Genomic DNA, 21019 nt, shown 5'->3' on the forward strand with positions numbered 1-21019 from the left:
AGAAAGAAAGAAAGAAAGAAAGAAAGAAAGAAAGAAAGAAAGAAAGAAAGAAAGAAAGAAAGAAAGAAAGAAAGAAAGAAAGAAAGAAAGAAAGAAAATAGGGGGAGGATAGATGAGACAGACAAAAAGATGTCGGAAATACATGAGGTTTCAAGTTTTTTCAAGTATTTTACACACATTAGGGGAGGAAAAGAAGTATTTATTAAGCACCTATTATGTGCTAGGTACTGTGCTAAGCACTTTATAAATATATTAACTCATTACTCTGAACTTCAGCCCAACCACAGTGAGGGGCTTTCTTCAACTATTATTACCATCCATATTTGCACAAAAGGAAACTAAGCACAGAGTAATTGATTAAGTGACTTGACCAGGGTCACAGTTAGGAACAGAGGATCATAAACTTCAAGCTAGAAAGAACCTCAAAGTCATGTAATCAAGTTCCAATATCGTACAGATTAAGAAAATGAGGTCCTTAGAGCTTAAGTATTTTATCTCATATCACATTAGCAATAAAAAAGATTTAAACCGGGTCTTCTAAATCCAAGACTAGCACTCTTTCCATTGCCTGGAATTTCTTTACCAGAGACCAAATGAACAAAATACTGTTCAAAATCAAGTCTCACTGATTCCAAATGATAGAACTCTAGCAATTGGTCCTCCTGACACCAGAACATTGTTATTACAGCTCCAGATGAAATAATTATGAAATAAAAACTGGAGTCAAATTCTTAAATTTTACCCAAAAACTGGCTAAAGATTTTTAGGGCTTTTTAAAAATTGAAACTTCCCATCTACTTAAAAAGAACTATTTCTTAAATCAGAAATTCCTGAGATTTTTATTTGTTGTTTTGGTTTGGGGGTAGGGGGGGAGCATAGTGGGGGATCATGCACTCCTATAGCAGTCTAGCAAAACTTATAGACTCTTTTCTCAGAAAAACATTTTTAAATGCTTAAAATAAAATAATATTATAAAAGAAAACAATTGTAGTGAAATAATATGCAATTTTTCCATTCCAGATTACAGAACCCCTAAAATCTATCTGTGGACCCCAGATTGAGAACATCTGCTATCAGTATCTATCAGTATCTAGTACTAATACATTGACATAAAATTTTCATGAAATATCCTAAAACATAAATGATCACCCATAATTGTAGCTTGGTTTATTTTATAATATCTTTTCTTATATAATTTTTAAATTATGATTTTATTTGCAAGCAGCAATCATTCACCTGGTTCAGCATTAAAGGAAATTTAGCCCATTTATCTTTATTTTTTTAAACCCCTACTTTCTATATTAGAATTGACACTAAGAATCAATTACAAAGCAAAAGAGCAGTAAGGATTAAGCTACTGAGAGTTAAATGACTTGCCCAGGGCTACGCATCTAGGAAGTGTTTGGGGTCAAATTTGAACTTAAGATTTCCCATCTCCAGTCCTGGCTCTCAATACAGTGAAATACATAGATTCTTGCACCCTACCTATCTTTCCTATTAATAAAAATGACAGTATAATTATTAAATTCTGATACACAAAGATATGCATATCCATGTTCATCTTAGTTTTTTAATTAAAATGACAATGACAAGACTATTGAAATATAAAGGACCAACTGTGTAGACCATAAGAAATATGGAAAAAGTGGAACAAAAGGAATTGCACAGGAGAAAGTCTTTACTGTTTACCACCCAACCTTTGAGTCCCAAAAGAGAAGAAGAAAAAAAGGAGTAAAAGGAAAAATAATCCTAGGCAACTGCTGACCTTTATTATAGGAGTATAAAACCAGTAGAACCAAGATTTCACTTTGACCTAAAAATCTAACAAAAATAGGGCTAGAAGAAAAAAATTAAGACGAAAACTTTCTCTAGTTTTACATGGGGAAGGGAAAGGAGGAGTCTTTCAGCACGAAGGGCAAAAATTAAGACAGACAAAACAAACAAAAGGTAATTTTTAACATGAAATATATATATATATATATAAAGTTCTGTCCCTTCAAAATACTGCCCTTTGATATGAAGCCACTTGTTGCTGAGTTTATTTTGCTCTGAAATCTAAGAGAAAAAGTTACAGTAGACAGTTTCTAGTTTTGAAAGTGATCAATTATAATATAATACAGTGAAATGATCTGGATGTTAGAACTGTTCTATGACATGATAAAAACAATTGATCTGACTGGACAATTGAAGAAAATTTGGCTGTTAACCATAATGGCCAATTGGCGGACAGGGTCCTCACAAAGAGGCTTTGGAGTCTGAACACTGAAAGGTAAGAGAGAAAGGTAAAAACACAGATTTCAGAACTGTAACAATTAGAGCTGAATCTGGAAGTAAGGAATACATAACAGATGAGGAAAAGGGAGGAGAGAAAATGGGCAAGAAAATTAGAGGTGGGCAGGGAAAGTGTAGGACAGAAATTATATAACTGCAATGACCATACTTGGGCCCTGAGACATTTAAAAAAAAAAAAAAAAAACCCTCCCTTCTTTATTGGTAATATTGGTAATTTTTGCTCAACTGCTTTTTTTCTTATCTTTTTTTTAACAAGGAATGATGACTTTGAATAGAAAAAGAAGGATATATTAAAAAACAGAAAGCAACAGAGAAATAAAAAATATCAATAAAAAACGTTAACTATTTCTAAATTAAAAATAAATTATTACTGACGAGGGAAGAATTTAAAAGACAGAACCATTATAATAAAATTATTCATTCAACTTTTGGCACAATGACTCCTTTTACCTATCACAATCAAATCTCAACTTTTCTTACTGGCATTCAAAGCACTCTATGATCTCTATTCAATCTTACTTTCCTCTATTTTCCCAACCTAATCCTTCTGCTTCATTAAAAATGGCTTTCTGCTCTCCTATGAACCATACTCATTCCTGTTTCCATGCCAGTGTTCAGGTTATTTCCTCTATCTCTTTGATCATCTAAAATGCAAACGACTTTAAAATCAGCTCATGTCCCACATCATTTATGAATCCTTCTCCACCTTTTGACCTATGGGGTCAGTGGAGAAATCATTGATGCTACAGTCAGAGGAGCCAGGGTCCAAAGTCTATGTTTGTTTTTGTGACCTTGGGCAAGTCATAGCTCTGGGTCTCAGTTTCCTCTGATAAATGTAGAAGTTGGCCTTTAAGGTCCCCTTCCAGCTCCAAGTCTGTTATTTTATGTGATCAAACATTTTGATTGATTTTTAATTTCTTGTGCATAAGTGTTGCCTTCCCAAGCATAAATTTATTGTGGATGGAAGCAATGCATTATTTCCTCTCTTGTCTAGTACCTTATAGAGCAACCATGCACATTATTATGCACTCAAAAATGAGTTTGAAACAAAAGTCTCAATTATCTTAAACCTAAAATTCTAACATATTCAACTGTTGCCACACTAGAAACAAGCAAAGAAAAAAAGTCTCTAAAAGCCTAAAATAGGAAGTTTCCTTCATCTGTTCATTAGTGAAAATAAAACCTAGCTCAATGAACTTTTGAAGCAATGTTCTAAATATCCACAAGATGGTAGTGTTACCACATCAGTGATAACAATATAGTGATACTAATGATACGAAATCTAAAAAAAAAAAAAAAAAAAAAAAAAAAAAAAAAAAAAAAAAAAAAAACTTTTTCCCAAGGAAATTCAAAATTCCTTTCCAAAGCAAGAACTCAAAGCAAAGTACCAGACAAATTAAATTAAACAGGAAGAGGAAATGGCTATAAATAGAAAAACAACAGAATGTTTTCCATGGGGAAAAAAAAACCCTAGAAATTAATGAAAAACACTGCAGAAGATGATTTTATGGAAGGCAAGAAAACAATTTAGGAGAAAGACGCTTTAGCTTTCACTTCCATAATTAATTTCACAGAAATACAGCTAAGGAAACAATAAACTATACTAAATATCTCTCATTAAAGAAGCAAACAAAAATGAATATTTAATAATGAAATTAAACATGTAGTATGTACATATTTGCACAGTGACCATCACAGGTGTTAAAGGAGGTAAAAGGCTTTAATAAGCATGGACAAATTAATGAAAATACAAGTTCATTATATATTTATTACAAAGTTAAGTATGATTTCAGGCCAATGGCTCAACATCATATGCAGTGTAGTTTGATAATTTGACAGCTAAATGTCATTAAGAATACTATGTAATTAAGAAAAAAAGCCCATTATATTCAATGTTCTCTACTTATAAGATGAGAATAAGCAACATGTTTTAGAAAATCTTCCAGCAAACAAGTGTTAAAACAGAAAGTTTTGATGCCTTAAATTTAATTTTCACTCATTTGACAAATTAGGTCTTATATCAATTGAATATCAATGATAACTCAATAAAATGGACCTTATACAACATGTGAAGAGGAGTGAAAGCTATGGTTTTATTACTGGAAGAATAAAAATTAAAAGTACATTTCAATGTTGTTTTAAAAAAATACAGTTAAAAGTAGGCTTTGAGAAACTACACTCGACTCACAACCTACCTTTTCTAGCCTTATTAATCCCCTGCACAAGCTCTATGGTCCAGCCAAATGACCTTCTAGCCATTTCCTATACATAACTTTCCATTCCCATCTCTATAAATTGGCAGCCACTATTTCCCAAGTCTGAATGTCCTCATTCCCTCCTCATCCCTGCCTCAACAGGTGTCACCTGTTTTCATTCAAAAGACTCAACTGAAGCACCATATTCTAAATGAGGTCATTCCTGGTCCTTACAGCTGCCGGTGCTTTCTCTGCCTCACCCCCTCCATCACTCACCACTCTCAACATTGTATTGTATCTCCCCTGTATGGTTTTATATATACTTCTTCAGGATCATTCTCTCTCCTAATACACTGTAACACAAAGTGGATAGAGAGTCAGGTCTGGAATTGGGAGGGAGTCCCAATATGGGCTTCAGACACAACCCAATTGCTTAGTCCTTTGCCACTCTCCTGTCTTAGAAATGATACTAAGACCTTTAAGGTAGGGATTTTGAAAAGAAAACAAACAAACAAAAAAAAAAAAAAAGGGGGGGGTGGGGGGAGGAAGAAAGAAAGGAATATGATCCTAAGCAAATCATTTAACCTCTGACTGCCTGACAAAAAAAATCCACTGAAAAGGGAAATGGCAAGAAAACCCCATGGGTAGCTGTGGTCCATCAGGTGACAGAGTCAGACATAACTGAACAATAACAAAACTTAGAACAATCGTTTCTTGAGAAGGATATTGCTTTCACTTTTGCCTTTGTATCCCCAGGGCTAAATACAGTGCTTATCAATTATAGGAGCATAATGAATGGTTAATTGACCATGTGACTAATAAATGAATCAGAATAAACAAACTAATTATAAAATAATTAACATCTTCAAAAAGTTCCAAAGAGCATGCATATGTGTGTATATATAACACACATTAATACAAAAGGATATTAAAAACATAAATATACTGCATTATTATTTTAACGGCAAAAATGTATAATTCACTAATAATCAATATCACAAAGCAGTTTACCATGTAAATAACATTTGTAACACTGCTTCCTCATAAAATCAGTTGCCTCAATTGATAGAATGAATTTCTATTCATATTTTATACATTGTTTTTCAGTTATAATCTATCTAGGGGTGATTTTAGGGTTGTGATTCAGCCATTTGGGGCACAAAAGTGAAAAAATAACAATATGACTTCTGATAACAGGTGGTCAATACTTTTATCTTTCAAAATACAATAAAAGCAAGCCGTAAAGTAAACATATGATAAGGATACGTGAGCTCCATTGGCATCTGCACAACAACAACATTGTTAGGAGGCAGGTGCACTACACTACCCAAGTAAAAGACTGACAGGAAGATGGAGACATGAGTAAAGGTGGATGGGCAGCCATGGTGGACTGCTATCTGTGTAACTTCAGTAAGTAACCTACACACTGATGATTTCCTATCTGCATACCAAATTACCCCTGTCTCTGTCTTTAAATCTTTAAATCAGGGGTCAAGAATGCTTGAACTTTATTTTCAATATTTTGATCATTATATTTCCATATGATTGGGTTCCTTAGTAAGCCCATTTTATTTACAAACATTCTGAGGAGGGGGCAGCTGGGTAGCTCAGTGGATTGAGAGACAGGAGGTCCTAGGTTCAAATCCGGCCTCAGACACTTCCTAGCTGTGTGACCCTGGGCAAGTCACTTGACCCCCATTGCCCACCCTTACCACTCTTCCACCTATGAGACAATACACCGAAGTACAAGGGTTTAAAAAAAAAAAAAAAACCATTCTGAGGAGGGATCCATAGGCTTCACCAGCCTGTTGATGAGGTACATGATACCAAGAGGTGAAAAAAGGAGAAGGGGAAGGAAAGGGAGATGATAAAGATTAGAACTCTTACTCTAAGCTTTAGAATAATTCTGTCCCCATGAGATAGAACTCTGGAACTGGAGTTATTCAAGCAGTGACATTGATAGGGATGCTACATCCTCCCTGACTAAAGATTACATTAAATCTAAATTTAAATATAGACATCAGATGGAAAGGAAAGGGCTGGAGGGGAGGAGAGGGAGACATCACAGCCAACAACCCTGGGGACACGTGTCTGTTTTCCATACTGCTTGTCTGAACCTCCTTAAAACTGTTTTATCAGCACTTTACATACAACACTTCTGCCATTTATACAAAATTCTCACAACACAACTTTTTTGGAAGCGGTCTCACCAAAGTGACATTACAACAGTGATTCGCATCTAAATCATAACTCCTCTAAAGATGCAGCTCCCACGTGTCAGCCCTATCACCTCGCCTGCTAGGCTGCAGAAGGAATCTATCTAAGGTATAAAAATAATGGCCATTAAATACAAAGCGCACTCCGACCAAACCATAAACATGTCAGCAAAAAGAAATACACACGCACACACACAACAAATAAACATACATGAACCAAAAAAAAAAAAAAAAAATCCCAAAGTTTCCATACCAGCAGTCTGACCCATATACCTCACCACAAGGTGCATTTCCATAGCAATCCAAAGGTAGATCAAAGAAGCTTAGAAGGCCTGAAACGGAGACAGATCCACCTTCCTAGAAGCTATATTTGTACCATTAGAGCTGTCTCAGTAGCCACAAAACCTGAGCATCCTTTCCCCCAGGGTTATCACTACCACCTACTTCACCTGCCTCTACAGAGCAACTATCTGACTTTGCCTCGCCACCAAAGACCAAAACCAAAAGTCTATCAAACTCCTGCATTCCCTGCCTCCCACTGGTACTTGCCCTGTTATTTCAGCTATATTTCACTCTCTGTCCCCTCCCCCAAGAGGACCCCTGCTATGTCCCTACACCACCCTAAACTGCCCTCCTCCCTTCCATCTCTCTAGCTCAGGACCCACTTATCCATCATCTCACACCTAGACCATGCAGTAGCTTGTTGGCTGGTCTTTGTGCCACAAATTTCTCCCCACTCAATTGTCCAATTAATCTACCTGTAGGACACATTTTTCCCTATGAAGTAAAGTCCAGGAAAGCCCTATCACCCCTAGGAGTAAAAATAAAATTCTCTGGCAGTCTAAGTTCTTCTCAATTTGACCCACCTACATTTCCAGTCTAAGAAGACTTCATACCACAGCGCAAACACAAGCTGCTAATCCAGTGATGATAACCTTCTGCCTGCTCCCCAAATGAGATACTTCTCCCAACTGTGGGTATTTTCACTGGCTGCCCCCTCATGACTGGTTCTTCCTCCTGTTTACCACCTCCTAACATCTGTGACTTCATTCAATCCCACCTTCTACAATCAGACTTTTCTGATCCCCTTATGTCTATTGATTATATTCTATTTATCCTGAATACATTTTTGTTTCTACTGCTTTTCACTTATCTCCTCCATTAGAATGTGAGCTGTCTTTCTTTGCATCCCAGAGCTTACTTAGCCCAGTGCTACAAGCACATAGTATGTGTTTAATAAATTCTTGCTGAGTGATCATCCCTGTAAGTTGCTGCCCAAGGGGATCTCCTTCCCTAGACACAACTCCATTATGTGTGCTATCTCTCCCATTAGAGGATAAGCCCCTGCAGAGTATAGAACCACTTTTGTATGATGCTATCATACATTAAAAGTTCTTAATAAAAACTCTTTTATTCCTCCCCATCAACAGAAGTGATTGCTATGCCTTCTGCACCCCTTCCCACCCCACGCAGATCCCTTTCCTCACCTTTCTTGGTACACAATGACTAACCCTGATCAGTTCAGAAGAAAACTATCAGTGGTTCCGAAAGGGTGATGGTTTATGTGTGCAGAACCTAAGGACTTCCAGCACATGGGGGAATTTCTCTCGGGCAGTCCTACTCCCTTCCCTAGGCTGGCTTGTGGACTCTCCCCTGGTTTCCCCCAACCACTTTGACTCAGGAACCAGAAGTCCCGCTTGGAGCTAATTTTTACTCTGTGAAATGCCTGATTTAGGCACCTTTCTGATCACCACAAGTAGTCCTCATTGGTGATTTTTCTTTTAACAGTATCAGTCATTCCATGGCATAGGGGACTCTTGCCGGGGAATTTCCCTCTGGCAAATCAGCAATTATACTACAACTTAAAGAGTATTGTCTGACACGCAGAGTCAGTGAGATAGAAACTTAAACCCAAATTTTCCTAAATGCAAGGTGGTTCTTTTCTATGCCAGTCTGACGTGCCATTTTAGAACTCTCTATAAATACATATATGAAGACTCAAAAGTGTTTTGAATTTGTAAAAATAGTTTTATAAAAAATAAAAGTGATATGGTCTTAGAGATATTAAATCTTACTAAGACTTGGTATTTTTATGCTTACAAATAAAATAGAACTTCTTATAGTCACCAGGAGAGCAATTGAAAGCATTTCTGCAATGTAGATCAAGTTATTATGAAACTAGCAACCTAAAAACAAATCAGAGCCAAGGCAAGAAATGTGCATACCCTGTGCCATATTTGAAAATGACACCTTTCCCAACTCCAAGGGTTACTGGTTGACTAAGAGGCCTTCACTAAAGCACAAGGAACTTGCCTTATTTTAATGCATTTCCATAACATGGAGAATAGAATTTTATGGAATTAAGCATATTAACAAGAAATATACAACTTTGTGACTCTCTCTTAGACGTTGATGATCCTAGAAATGTGTACTTTGCCTACCCCTGGTGGTCTCAGGGTAGAGAAATATTCATCAAGAGCATTCACTGACTCCAAGGCAATCAGCAAGTATTTATTAAATACTTTACTGCACTGCTAGACCTGTCTGGTCCTAAAAGCTGGATACACAAAGGGAAAAAAAAATGCCTACCTTCACGGAATTTACATATATATCACATACATGTCACATACATAATGTGAGTATGTGTGCAGAATCAGTTCAGACAAAATAAAGACAGGATGGGAAAGCAGTGGTACCAGGGAGAACATTCCAAGGTGAGATCTGACCTGAATCTTAAAGAAAGCCAGGGATTTGAAAAGGCAGAGATAAAAAGGAAGTTCTTCCCATGGAAGAGGAGAGGGAACCCAAAAAGGTAAAGACATACATACACTCACTACAAAGGTGCAAAAGCATTAAAATGGAGTCCTGTATTGTGTGAGGAACCCCGTTATAATTACTAGACTGGAGAGTACGTGGAAGGGAATTTTTCAGTGTTCTTTTCTATAAAACCAGTGGATGAATTATAACCACAAAACTCATTCAGAAAGGGAGTTTTTTACAGTCATTCTCAAAAGGTAATGCAAATTACACTAGATGAAAATAGCTGAGATATTCACATATTACATTATAAGTGGGAGGATTCCATGTCCTAAAGCATTTCATCTTAATTCAACAACATAGCCCAGATGGATAAAATTTTAAAATAAAAAGATTTTCTAATAGATCTCAATTTGGGAGAATTTATGGAGAATAATCTTCACCCGGACTTTGTAAAGAGTTCAGTCTATGGCTGATATTCAACAGAGGATCTTTTAAGAGGGGAAAATGACACATGTGCAGTGTATGTTAAGGAGAATGGTTTTCTACTCACTGATAGCTCTTGTTGATATGTATATGTTGGAGTCAACTAGTCCAGAAAAATGATGAGTTATAGAATTAAAAAGTTTCCTATCACATATTTAAAGTTTTCTTAAAATGAATGTTACACCCAGTGGTAACTTTGTTTTATAATCTGGATGTGTGGGGGGGTTTTTTATTGCTTTAAATCATATCGGAAAATTGTCTGGAGGAATTTTATAAATGTAATAGAATACAATTTATTAAACTTTGTGCTACATGTACAAAATAAAGTGTAAAAAGATTAAAGTTTTTAAAAAATGAAATGAAATAATTTTGTGAAGATTCCACCAGTTCTGACCCTTATGTAGCAAAGCTAATAACTGAACATTTCCTATTGTTTTCCTTATTAACATATTTGAACTTTGATAAGATAAAACTAATTTGATTCTTTGATGCTATAAATACTGATGAATAGAATGATGAAAGGGGAAGAAGGAAATTAAATTTAAACAAAATCCATAAGCTCTAAATAATGAAGGAATTCTTTCTTCTTAGTTCATATAAGTAGCATGTAAATGGCCAAAAAATATGAGATTTCACTCCTAAATGTTCCTACTATGAATGAAACTTTCTCTTCTCTGTTAAGAAGTCTTTATTTAGTACCTGTTTATCTATGAAGAATTATCTGCCAAGTCTTTGAATTTATTTGTCCTACTGGCCAACATTGGCTAAAATCTTCCATGGAAAAATAGCTTCATAGTGAAAGATATAAACAAGGCAGTCTGATTTACTGCAGTGCAGACCTGGCAGGAGCTCAACAGAACTTTGCCAACTGTCTGGCTATAAGGTATAATACACCTTTAGGGAGCAAAGAGAAAAGCAAGAGAACAGATTTGCAGCAGCCCCTTGCTGCATTATTAAATGTCCTGCTGAACTACTTTGACAGGATGCAGTGGAAGCACAGGGAGAATTCATTTTTATCATCCTAGGAAGTCTACCTGAAAATTAGCAATGATGATCCCAAGTGAGAGATGAAAAAGACTTAGATCGTAATTTTCTTATTTAGAACACTTTTAGCTGTTTTCTAAATTTCCCTTCTCTGTCCTTGGAAATAGAGGCATTGGTGATTTGTAGTATTAAAACTCAATGAAAAGAAAAATCAATATTTAAAGTAAAGCGTTCCATATCTTCCTATTTTTGCTAGGAAAATATACATCACTGTAAGATTCAAGAAGTCATAGGATGATATATTTAGACATTAGAGGTCCTCAAAGATCATAGTGTCACAGACCTAAAGCTGAAAAGACCCTCAGAGTTTATTTAGTCCAACATCACTTTATAGAGGAAGAAATTGAGGACAGAGAGGTTAAGTGAGTGATATAAGGTTAGACAAAAATATTAACTATCAAATCAGGATTTGAGATTTTAGATTCAAGGATCTTTCTATCACACCACAGCTGCCTATGCCTATTCTAGTTAAACGCCTTCTTTTTACAGAAAGAGAAACTGAGGCCCAGAGAGGTAAAGTAACTTGTGAGAAGGTAGAAATAGAATCTGGGTCCAAGACCTTTGATTCCCAAACAATTCTATTTACCTTGAGCTTTTACCATGACCCCAGAATAGAGGACAAATAAGTCTTGTTTTTATTTTAATTATTTTTTAATTTAAGGACGAAACAATTTCTCAAATCTCGAAAAATTCACAATATTGTTGGATGTCTTAATAAAAAGAAAATATCTCAAAACATGAAACACTTAAAGACCAAAGTGGACTGCAAAGTACTGAGACTGTATGGGGGAGAAAAAAAACTATTGGTTCCCACGGACAAAAATGGGAATTAGAGGAGTGGACCAGGTTGATAGATAGCTTCAGGTTAAGGAACAATTGTATATTTGAAATTAAAAGTCAAGCAAAAGGTCAAGACTTGAACTATAGTAGGGAGAAAATTCAGTTCAAGTCACTAAACGTTTATTTAGCAGCTATGTGGGCTAGGATATCAACTAATAATAACCCTTAGGAAATGTAAAAGAAATCTAAGATATCTAACAACAGAAGACCAAATACTGAAGTCTAGGAAAATGCCTGCAGTTGGGAGGACCACCAAGAACATGTAATGTCCTGGAAATTAAAGCAGGAAGCAGTTTCCAAAAGGAAAGTATCTTCTGAAGCTACGTGTAAGTTGATGCCAAAGTTTCCTAACCCACAGAAATTTTTTTAACATCTTATTCATGTCCCAAAACCAAAACTAGCCAGGAAAAGAAATCAAGACTCTTCAAATATATTCCTGATGTGAAGAAATAGATGAATGTAAGAAACTTGATATTTTGCCAATAGGAAAATTCTGAATGACATTCTTTTAAAAAGGATAGTTGCACAAGACCATCTCCTGACAGCACTGGGCTAGTCTAAGAAAGATATTCTTTCTTAGAAAGAAGAATTTAATATCAGTTACCCTTGAGTAGGGTCACTGAGCTACAAGTTATTCCTAAGACTGAATCTGTTAAATGCATCGAACAGAAGTCACATCCTGACACTTAAGAGTATTACATGTTTATAAGAAATGAGAAAGAATCCCTCTTTTGTTTTCAAACTCACAAGACCTTGATACACAAGAAAAATGTTTTTAATATCCCCAGAATTATACTGGAGGCCTCTATGGGTCATACCAAAAGACCACAGTAGAGGTGAATTCACACTGAAGAAGCTGCTTCTGGAAAGTAAACCCCTTTGGAGAAAAAATTCAAACCAGATCATGATTGGTGATGACTGCACATTATGTCAAGTCCTAAGATAGAAGGGCACCAACATATAATGAGGAGCTGTTTTTTTAATAATTGCCTGCCATCAATAAACATATTAGAGAATGAAGTTCTATTTAGTTGTACTTCAAAATAAATCTTTTTCTTCATCAGTCCTAATGTGCTCTGGCAGTTTTTCATAAAACGTGATAGGAAAAAGATTAAACCATGCTATTTGACTGAGTTTCATTCCAATACAAGTTAAACTGACAACCTGTAATAGAATCAAAAATGAGATTTATTACCCAAAAAATGAAGAGAAAAATGTCTTTCTGGCAGGTTTTCTCTGCTATTTTTACATAACAGATAAATAACATGATTTTTAACTTGCTTGTTGACAAGCCTAATGAAAATCTGCTGGGAAAATGAGTCAAGAACAGTTCAGGCTAAAAATCAGGGTTTGTAAGTAAGCTCAAAGAGAGATACCTATTTTCTTTGCTGGCACGAAATTTTAGAGAAAATCATTAGCTTTGTTTTGCATTTAGATCCTTTGGAAGATCAAAGAGGATAAGGAAAACTGGCATAGATAAGAGACAAGTGCCTACAGTTTGTGAATACACATCAAAAAACTCACCATCTGAATTTCTGACCTAAAAAAGTATAATTTTTCCTCAATAATTAATTGCATGTTGAAAGAGATTTGTAAGGACACTGCCCAATAACACAGAAGTAAAAGTGAACCCAGCTGTCATATCCAACAATGAGATAGCTCCAGGGTATAAAAAATATATCATGAAACTTAACTGATGCTTCTTCTGCAGTTAGTTTGGCATTTTAATGCCATTGTATGCTTTTTCCCCTTTTTTTTTTTAATCACAAAGATCCAAGAGTCAATTGCAATAAATATCATTTTGTTCATCCTATACATGCTGGGGAAACAAAACATATTTTTGGAAAAATTATTTGAAAAATTACAAAGCAGTTTGGCAGAAACTAGATACAGACCAATATCTTAGAACATTTGACAAGATAAGGGAAGTCCCTCAGTTGGGGAATGGCATCATGGTATATTATTGTGATGGAATACTATGATGCCATAACAAATGACAAACAAGATGATCATGAAAAATCCTAGAAAGACAAAATAGGAAGTAAAGCAAAGTGAGCAGATCAAGTAGCAATAATAATGTCTGGTGATCAACCATGAATGACTTAACTATTATAAACCACTATCAACAATGCAAATATCCAGGATACTTCCAAGGGACTCATAACTAAAAAGGCTATCCACTGCCCTAGAAGGAACAGACCAAATGCAGATTGAAACACACCATTCTTCACTTAGTTTCTTCCATTAATTTTTCTCTAGAGTAAGCAATGCATGTTTTGTTTCACAACATGATTAACAGGAAAATAGATGTGATATATATAATAGATACAACATATTACCTCTTTTCTTGGGGAGGTGGAAGGGAGAAACATTTTTATGCACAGATAATGTGAGGATTTGTTTTTCGTGCATTAGATATCTATAACAAATCATATGTATTATATTATTGTTGAATTTTAGATCTACTCTACCAGCTGCTAGACAATGGGAACAGGCAAGGCAAGAAAGTCAATGCAGCTGAGGAAACAAGGAAGCCCAGGGGATGAGACAAAATCTTGGGGAGAGACAAAGGGTGCCATGTTCCAGTTAAGTTGAACTACCACTACCACCTTGACCACCAACTTCCTCACATCCAAACGTAGACATGCCAGGATCCTGAGCCCAAGAACCTTAGAATTTTAATGCTTGCAGACAAGTGCCCTCAAGTCATCACCCTGGAAAATGACCCTATGAAAATGCAGCCTGGAAACTACTCTTATTATAAAGGTATTATAGCCACCATCATTGAAGACCAAATAAAGAAAGTTCTTGCCACCAAAATCATTGGAACTGTATCAAATGGTTCTATAGCAGAAACCAAAATCAATTTTTATCGATGCTGTATAAAAAGATCCCTTGCTCATTCATTTATTCTATTGTCTTAGCATCGTGAAGCATCATAATTTCTGAATTATTTTGAATAGAAAACAGATATTGAAAATCACTAAGTGGATAGTTATGTCTTGGCAAACATGAATAGCAAAAGTAATACAATAACAAAAACAATACTCTATGCTTCTTTTTGCCAGCATAGGTCATTCTTCAAATAGAAATTGTCTTCACTAGTGTAGCCTTTTCTTATGTCTTGCTAAACTCTAGAGAACTAAATGAATCACCCAAAGTTAAGTGATAAGCCAAGGTCAAAAAGTCATTAAATGTCAGGAGGATTTATACCCATGTCTTCCAGATTCCACCCCAGCTCTCTACCCAAATGTCATGAAACCTCAAAAGCACAAGAAAGTTCAATAAATTGAAATTATTTATGAGTTTAGAGAATATAAATATTCCAACACACATGTATCTCACATTTAGAACCATTACTGAAGTTTATTCCAAATTTCAATCATCACATGAAGACAGGTGGTCTATACTTCTTTAGGACTACTTTAGGGGGAAAAAAATCTCTAGGAGGAATTAGGTAGCTCAGAGGATTGAGAGTCATGCCTGGAGAATGAAGGCGCTGGGTTGACATTTGACCTCAATGTTGTGTGACCCTAGGCAAGTCATTTAACCCCAATTTTGCCTGGCCCTTACAAATCTTCTGCTTTGGAACTGATACTTAGTATCAATTTGAAGACAAATGGTAAGGGTTTTTTAAAAAATGGAACAGAAAGGAACTCAAGTTCTAAAAGTTTCTACCAAGAAGGAGAGGGATCAAGCACAGAGCCAATGATGGACTCTAGAACAAAAAGTTATCTGAATAAGTTGGACAAAGCTATCACCCAATGTATGTTCGCCAGATAATGGGGAGTGGGTGGGTGTGTTGGGGGTGGGGGGTGCCATAGGAACTAATGAAATTATTGACTAAAGCATCCTTGAATTGAGCTCTGCAACAATAGAGGGAGTACCTATAATGTGAAATCATAGATTTTTGACATTTTAAAGTACACTGGCATGGATTTCTATTTAAATATTATTTTCATGTTAGAAAATATAGAGCATCCTAAAATAAAATGCAAACATAAAAAAAAAAGAAGCTTAAAAGGCTATGTACAAGGAGATGTGTAGTAAATTCTCATTGTAAAAATCTACAGCTCATTAATATAATCCTTTACAATAACAATAAAGTATGACTGTTATTGTTGTTTGATTTCATTAAGTGGCTAGAAGAATAATGGACAGGTACTACTTCCTTAAAGAAGAAAAAGAAAAATAGACTAAAAGTACTTCCTAATCTGAAATCATTTTTTAGATTGGTTCATGTTACAAATTAATTTAAATCAAAAGGAACTGTCAAAATCAACTTATCACAGTGGCTAACTAGAATTTCATATATTTTTATGTCATGAAGATGTCAAGGAAGTTTTCATTCATATTCACATTAAGACAGACCTATCCATCAGGTAGGTAGTAACACTTTCTGAAAGAAAAACACTTATTTCACTGCATTAAACATTATAGAAAGAGAATACTTACTAGTACAAAACCTCATTTGCTTCATGTCTTTCATATCTCACAGTTTCACACATTAATCTAAAAAAAAAAAAGAAATTAAAAAGACTTCAGATGTGAAATGAACACCAATCTTAAGATAGTTTTAGGATGTTAAATAATATAATACAGGTATCCCCTCCACGTCACAGGAGTTTGGGGTTAGGGATATGAAATCTGGAAAATCTTCACAAATTTTTTTGGTCCTTGCTTCTGATCTTTTTATTTATGGGATGTTTACAGTAAAAGAAATTGTGTACATTTATGGTATTAAAAGATAAAATATGTTGAGATTATAGAACACTATGAATATATATTATACATAACATGTATATTTGTTGCATTTCTCAGTTTCTAAATTTTTTCTGTCATTTGCTAGTCTTCACATGCAAAACTCCCAAAAAATTCCCATTAAATTTCTTATACTAACCCACAATATAGTGATACCACAATGGGAGAGGTCAAATGTGAAAGGGATACCTGTACTGTATACACAGCCAATTCAATTACCAACATGTATGAGAGAAATCATCAATTGCCAAAAACAGAGTACAAATCAGTATAATAGCAATAGCATAGGCAAAGTAAGTCAAATATTCCTATTCACAAAGTAAACTTTGTTTTTTCCACAGAAGTGAATATTTAAAATAGGGCAGAGACTTAGATATTCTAAGAGCATCTCTATAATGTCCCATCAATCCTCTCCCAAACATGCAAATTACAATTTCATTTAGCATTTCGCAATATCACTAACCTTTTGGGTAACTATTTTCATTAAGCCAACACTTGGTTCAGAGCAGTATTTTTGGCACAGAGAGACAAAAATTCAAGAGCGCAAAGCTGAGCATAAAGCACAAAAGTATATTGAAAAAATGAAAATGAAATACATTCAGAGGACAGGACTCCAACCATTATTTATCTCTCATCTATTCCTCAATCAATATGTCTATTTCGCAATTTGTGCTCAAACTTTAGTTCCATGATTCCAAATGCCTCCTGGATGTATATAGTTATTAAAGAGGTAGAAAGGTAGGAGGAGAGAGAAACAGAGATTGGAGGTTGGGAGCAGTTGGGAGGAAAGGTGGGGAAAGAGGGGTTGGAACCAAACCAAGATTTGTCAAATCCAACTCCTATCACTCGAACCAGCTTCTCTTCCAAATTTTCCCACTTCTGTTCATCTGACTCACAGTTCTTCCAGTTTCAAAGCCATAAAGGCATTCGAGATTCATTTCTTTCCTACACTTAATGTTCAAAACATTTCCCAAGAATAAAATATTCTAGCTTTTAATTTTTTTCATATTATCCTTTACTCTCCTCTCCTACTGCCAACACAATAAATCTAGATCCCCATCAAATTAAAACCGAGTTGCTTTGGTTGTACCCTAATTGGTCTTTCTGTCTATACACTCAAAATCAATCTGAGATATTACTATATCTTTTAAAAAAAAAGTATTGTCATGAACATGTTCAATTATAAAATAGAAATTAGAAAATAGAAATGCTCACAGTATTTTCCTAACATTCTAAATTGTCTCAAATAAAACATTAACTACCCAATCTGAGAACATACAAAGACTCTCTGTTACCTATAAGACCTCTAATTATCACCGTAATAAGTGATCTTAATGATTTCTGCTTCATTACAGTGTTCCTCTCAAATACCTTTTCCTCATATGATCATCTTTTAAATCCTGTCTGTCCCTCAAAGCCCAGACAAAATGTCATCACTTTCATGAAGTCTTCTTTTCCTGTCTATAGCAACTCATATTACTCCCCTATTAATGCCTTTAATAATTATAAGTAAATAACATGAAATCAGTGTATTATTTATCATTCCACTTTTTAAAAGACCAAACAAGATACTTTATTACACTTCTATATAATGGTATTATTATATATACTTGAAACTTGGGCTTATGTTCTGAACTGAACTGCAAACTCCTGGCAGACAGGAATTTAAATGTTCTCCTTTAATCACAAAGTACAAAATAAAGCACTGCAATGCTATAATACTCAGTAAACTTTAGTAATTGAGTAACAGAGACAATGAGAATCAAAGAAGTTGGAAATCTTTCAAGGCAGAGGGAAAACATAAGCTATAACATCCATGGCGAGAAAAGTTATTTTCTTATTTTACCAAAATTTTAGAAATAATTCTAAAAATCTTAATGAAGGGGGAAGCTAGATGACTCCATACGTTGCCCAAAGACCAGAATTCCTGGGTTCAAATCCAGCTTCAGATTTTTCCTAGCAATGTGACCCTGGGCAAGTCACTTGACCCCCATTATTACTACCCTTCTACCTTGGAACCGATACTTAGTATTGATTCTAAGAAGGTAGAGTTTACTCCTAGATTTTAAGAAGGTAGAGTTTACTCCTAGAGTAGCATGCTGTTCTCTATCACTTCTGGATGTTCTCTCTAGCAGAGCCATTCGGTTTTCTTTAAATTTTAAATAAAGAGAAAACCTAGAAATTATTATTCCATAAAAACAAAAATCAATAAAATATTCGTCAACACCACCAAGTGAGGGCTTTATGGAATCTCTGGCCAAGAGCTTTTCTGTACATTTTATTGCACCTTGACTATTCTGAGGCATGTATTTTTTTCTGTTGTTTAGGTATTTTGCTAGAGTTTCACAGATAGATAAGATTTTCCAACAAGTAATTCCCAGATAAATGAGAGATGAATTGTACTGTAAAAATAGTCTTTTATTATCTAAATAAAAAGAATGATGGGGGAGTTAGAAGAAATCATATAAAAGGCAAATAAACCAGAGAGATCTTGACTGCTATTAAAAATCTCCAGTTATACTTTCTAATCACCAAGCCATCTAGCTGGCCCTTATTTACAACTCTTAAGCTTGCCCTTTTCCATGAGAAGCATCGAATCATTCATCAGAATGAGATGATAAATCAAAGTTATCTTGAAAACCATCAACTTTTTAAGATTATGAAAACTAAACTGTAAAAAGTGATCACCATTCAACATGCATTGAAAGAAATTCTTGTAAGAATGTAACACAGCATATTTTTAAAAATAACTTATAATTAGCCTTCTATTCCTAATTAAAATTGATCTTTCAAGATTACATAAAATGTGTATGCATATTTTCATGTGCATAAACACGTATAAGCATATATTGTTGTTCAGTCATATTCAACTCTTCATGACCCCATGAACCCTAGCCATGGAGAGAAGGAAGCTGTGAAATAGGGAGGAAAGGAGGAAAAAAGGGAGGGAGAGAGGGCTAGAGGAAGGGAAGGGAAGGGAAGGGAAGGGAAGGGAAGGGAAGGGAAGGGAAGGGAAGGGAAGGGAAGGGAAGGGAAGGGAAGGGAAGGGAAGGGAAGGGAAGGGAAGGGAAGGGAAGGGAAGGGAAGGGAAGGGAAGGGAAGGGAAGGGAAGGGAAGGGAAGGGAAGGGAAGGGAAGGGAAGGGAAGGGAAGGGAAGGGAAGGGAAGGGAAGGGAAGGGAAGGGAAGGGAAGGGAAGGGAAGGGAAGGGAAGGGAAGGGAAGGGAAGGGAAGGGAAGGGAAGGGAAGGGAAGGGAAGGGAAGGGAAGGGAAGGGAAGGGAAGGGAAGGGAAGGGAAGGGAAGGGAAGGGAAGGGAAGGGAAGGGAAGGGAAGGGAAGGGAAGGGAAGGGAAGGGAAGGNGAAGGGAGGGAGGAAGGAATGGAGGAAAGAAGACAGGAATGGAGGGAGGGAGGAAAAAAGGAGGGAGGAAGGGAGAGAGGGAGAGAGGGAGGAAGGAAGGAAACAGACAAATACTGGAAGTACATTTAAGGTTTGGGTATCAGAATAGATATCCAAATCAATAAATAAATACAGGTTGAAAGAGGCAAAATATAAGTTGTATTATATTGACTACAATAAAAAGTGTCCAAAGAAAGCTAAAGGTCACACAAAAATTGTTAACAGAAGTACTCACTTAGGGTAAGGAATCATCAGAAATATTGGGTCTTATTTTTTTCTTCATTTAAATATACTTTGGAGATTATACACTCCCTAAAAAATGTTTTAATTTGAATAGTGTTCTTAATTCCCAATAGTTTTGCTTTTCTCAGTTAAACTTTACTGCATCTTTAAATACTTCTCCTACAAGCTATGTTTAACTTAAAATTTATTAAAAATTTCATTTCAGAAAGATAATTCTCTTGATACTTTTCAATTAAGAACTAAATATGAAGCAGGTATGCTTATAAGTTAATTGATATTTGAAGTATAATTGGAAAATAAACATTTAATAAAGAACAAATGGCTAGTTTTATAATTGGCATGTTCAGGTGGCTTTTTTGGGTAGGTGGGGGAAGAGATAAATGGTGAGAACTATCTTGTCCAAGCTAAAAAATGCAACTACTCATCAACTAATTCCATGACTTATCAGCACAAAAGTTTTGTTCTGCTCCATTTCCAATCTGGGGACAGTTGGGCAATAGAGTGATTGCCCACTCTCAGATCTCACCATATTGCTGCCAAGCTTAGTGTAAATTCTCAAATAGCTTTGGCCCTATTACAAGAGACCGATCAGCATCAGCTTCTCTCAGGAATGAGGGTTACAGGTATGAACCACCACACCCAGCCAGTTGGCATCTTTAAGTAAAAGTGTGGGAGAATACTAAAAAAAACATACCTCACTTTATGCATGAGAGAATGAAGCCTATCAATAAATTAATTATATTCTGCTCCTGTAAAACAAGTCATTGGATCATACATATCCAGTTTA

At 35.4% G+C, this 21019-nt stretch overlaps 1 protein-coding gene across 2 annotated transcripts in view; it reads right to left on the reverse strand.

Moving 5' to 3' along the window:
• The window catches only part of RAPGEF2 (Rap guanine nucleotide exchange factor 2), a 320910-nt gene that overhangs the window by 179074 nt on the left and 120817 nt on the right, over positions 1-21019 (reverse strand). For both annotated transcript variants that reach the window (XM_044681464.1, XM_044681463.1), the window contains exon 3: positions 16286-16342. In XM_044681464.1, coding sequence (XP_044537399.1) covers positions 16286-16342 — 57 coding nt within the window. The remainder of the gene's footprint in view (positions 1-16285; positions 16343-21019) is intronic.

The sequence above is a fragment of the Gracilinanus agilis genome, chromosome 6 (genome assembly GCF_016433145.1).
Source record: "Gracilinanus agilis isolate LMUSP501 chromosome 6, AgileGrace, whole genome shotgun sequence".
Classification (NCBI taxonomy): Eukaryota; Metazoa; Chordata; class Mammalia; order Didelphimorphia; family Didelphidae; genus Gracilinanus; species Gracilinanus agilis.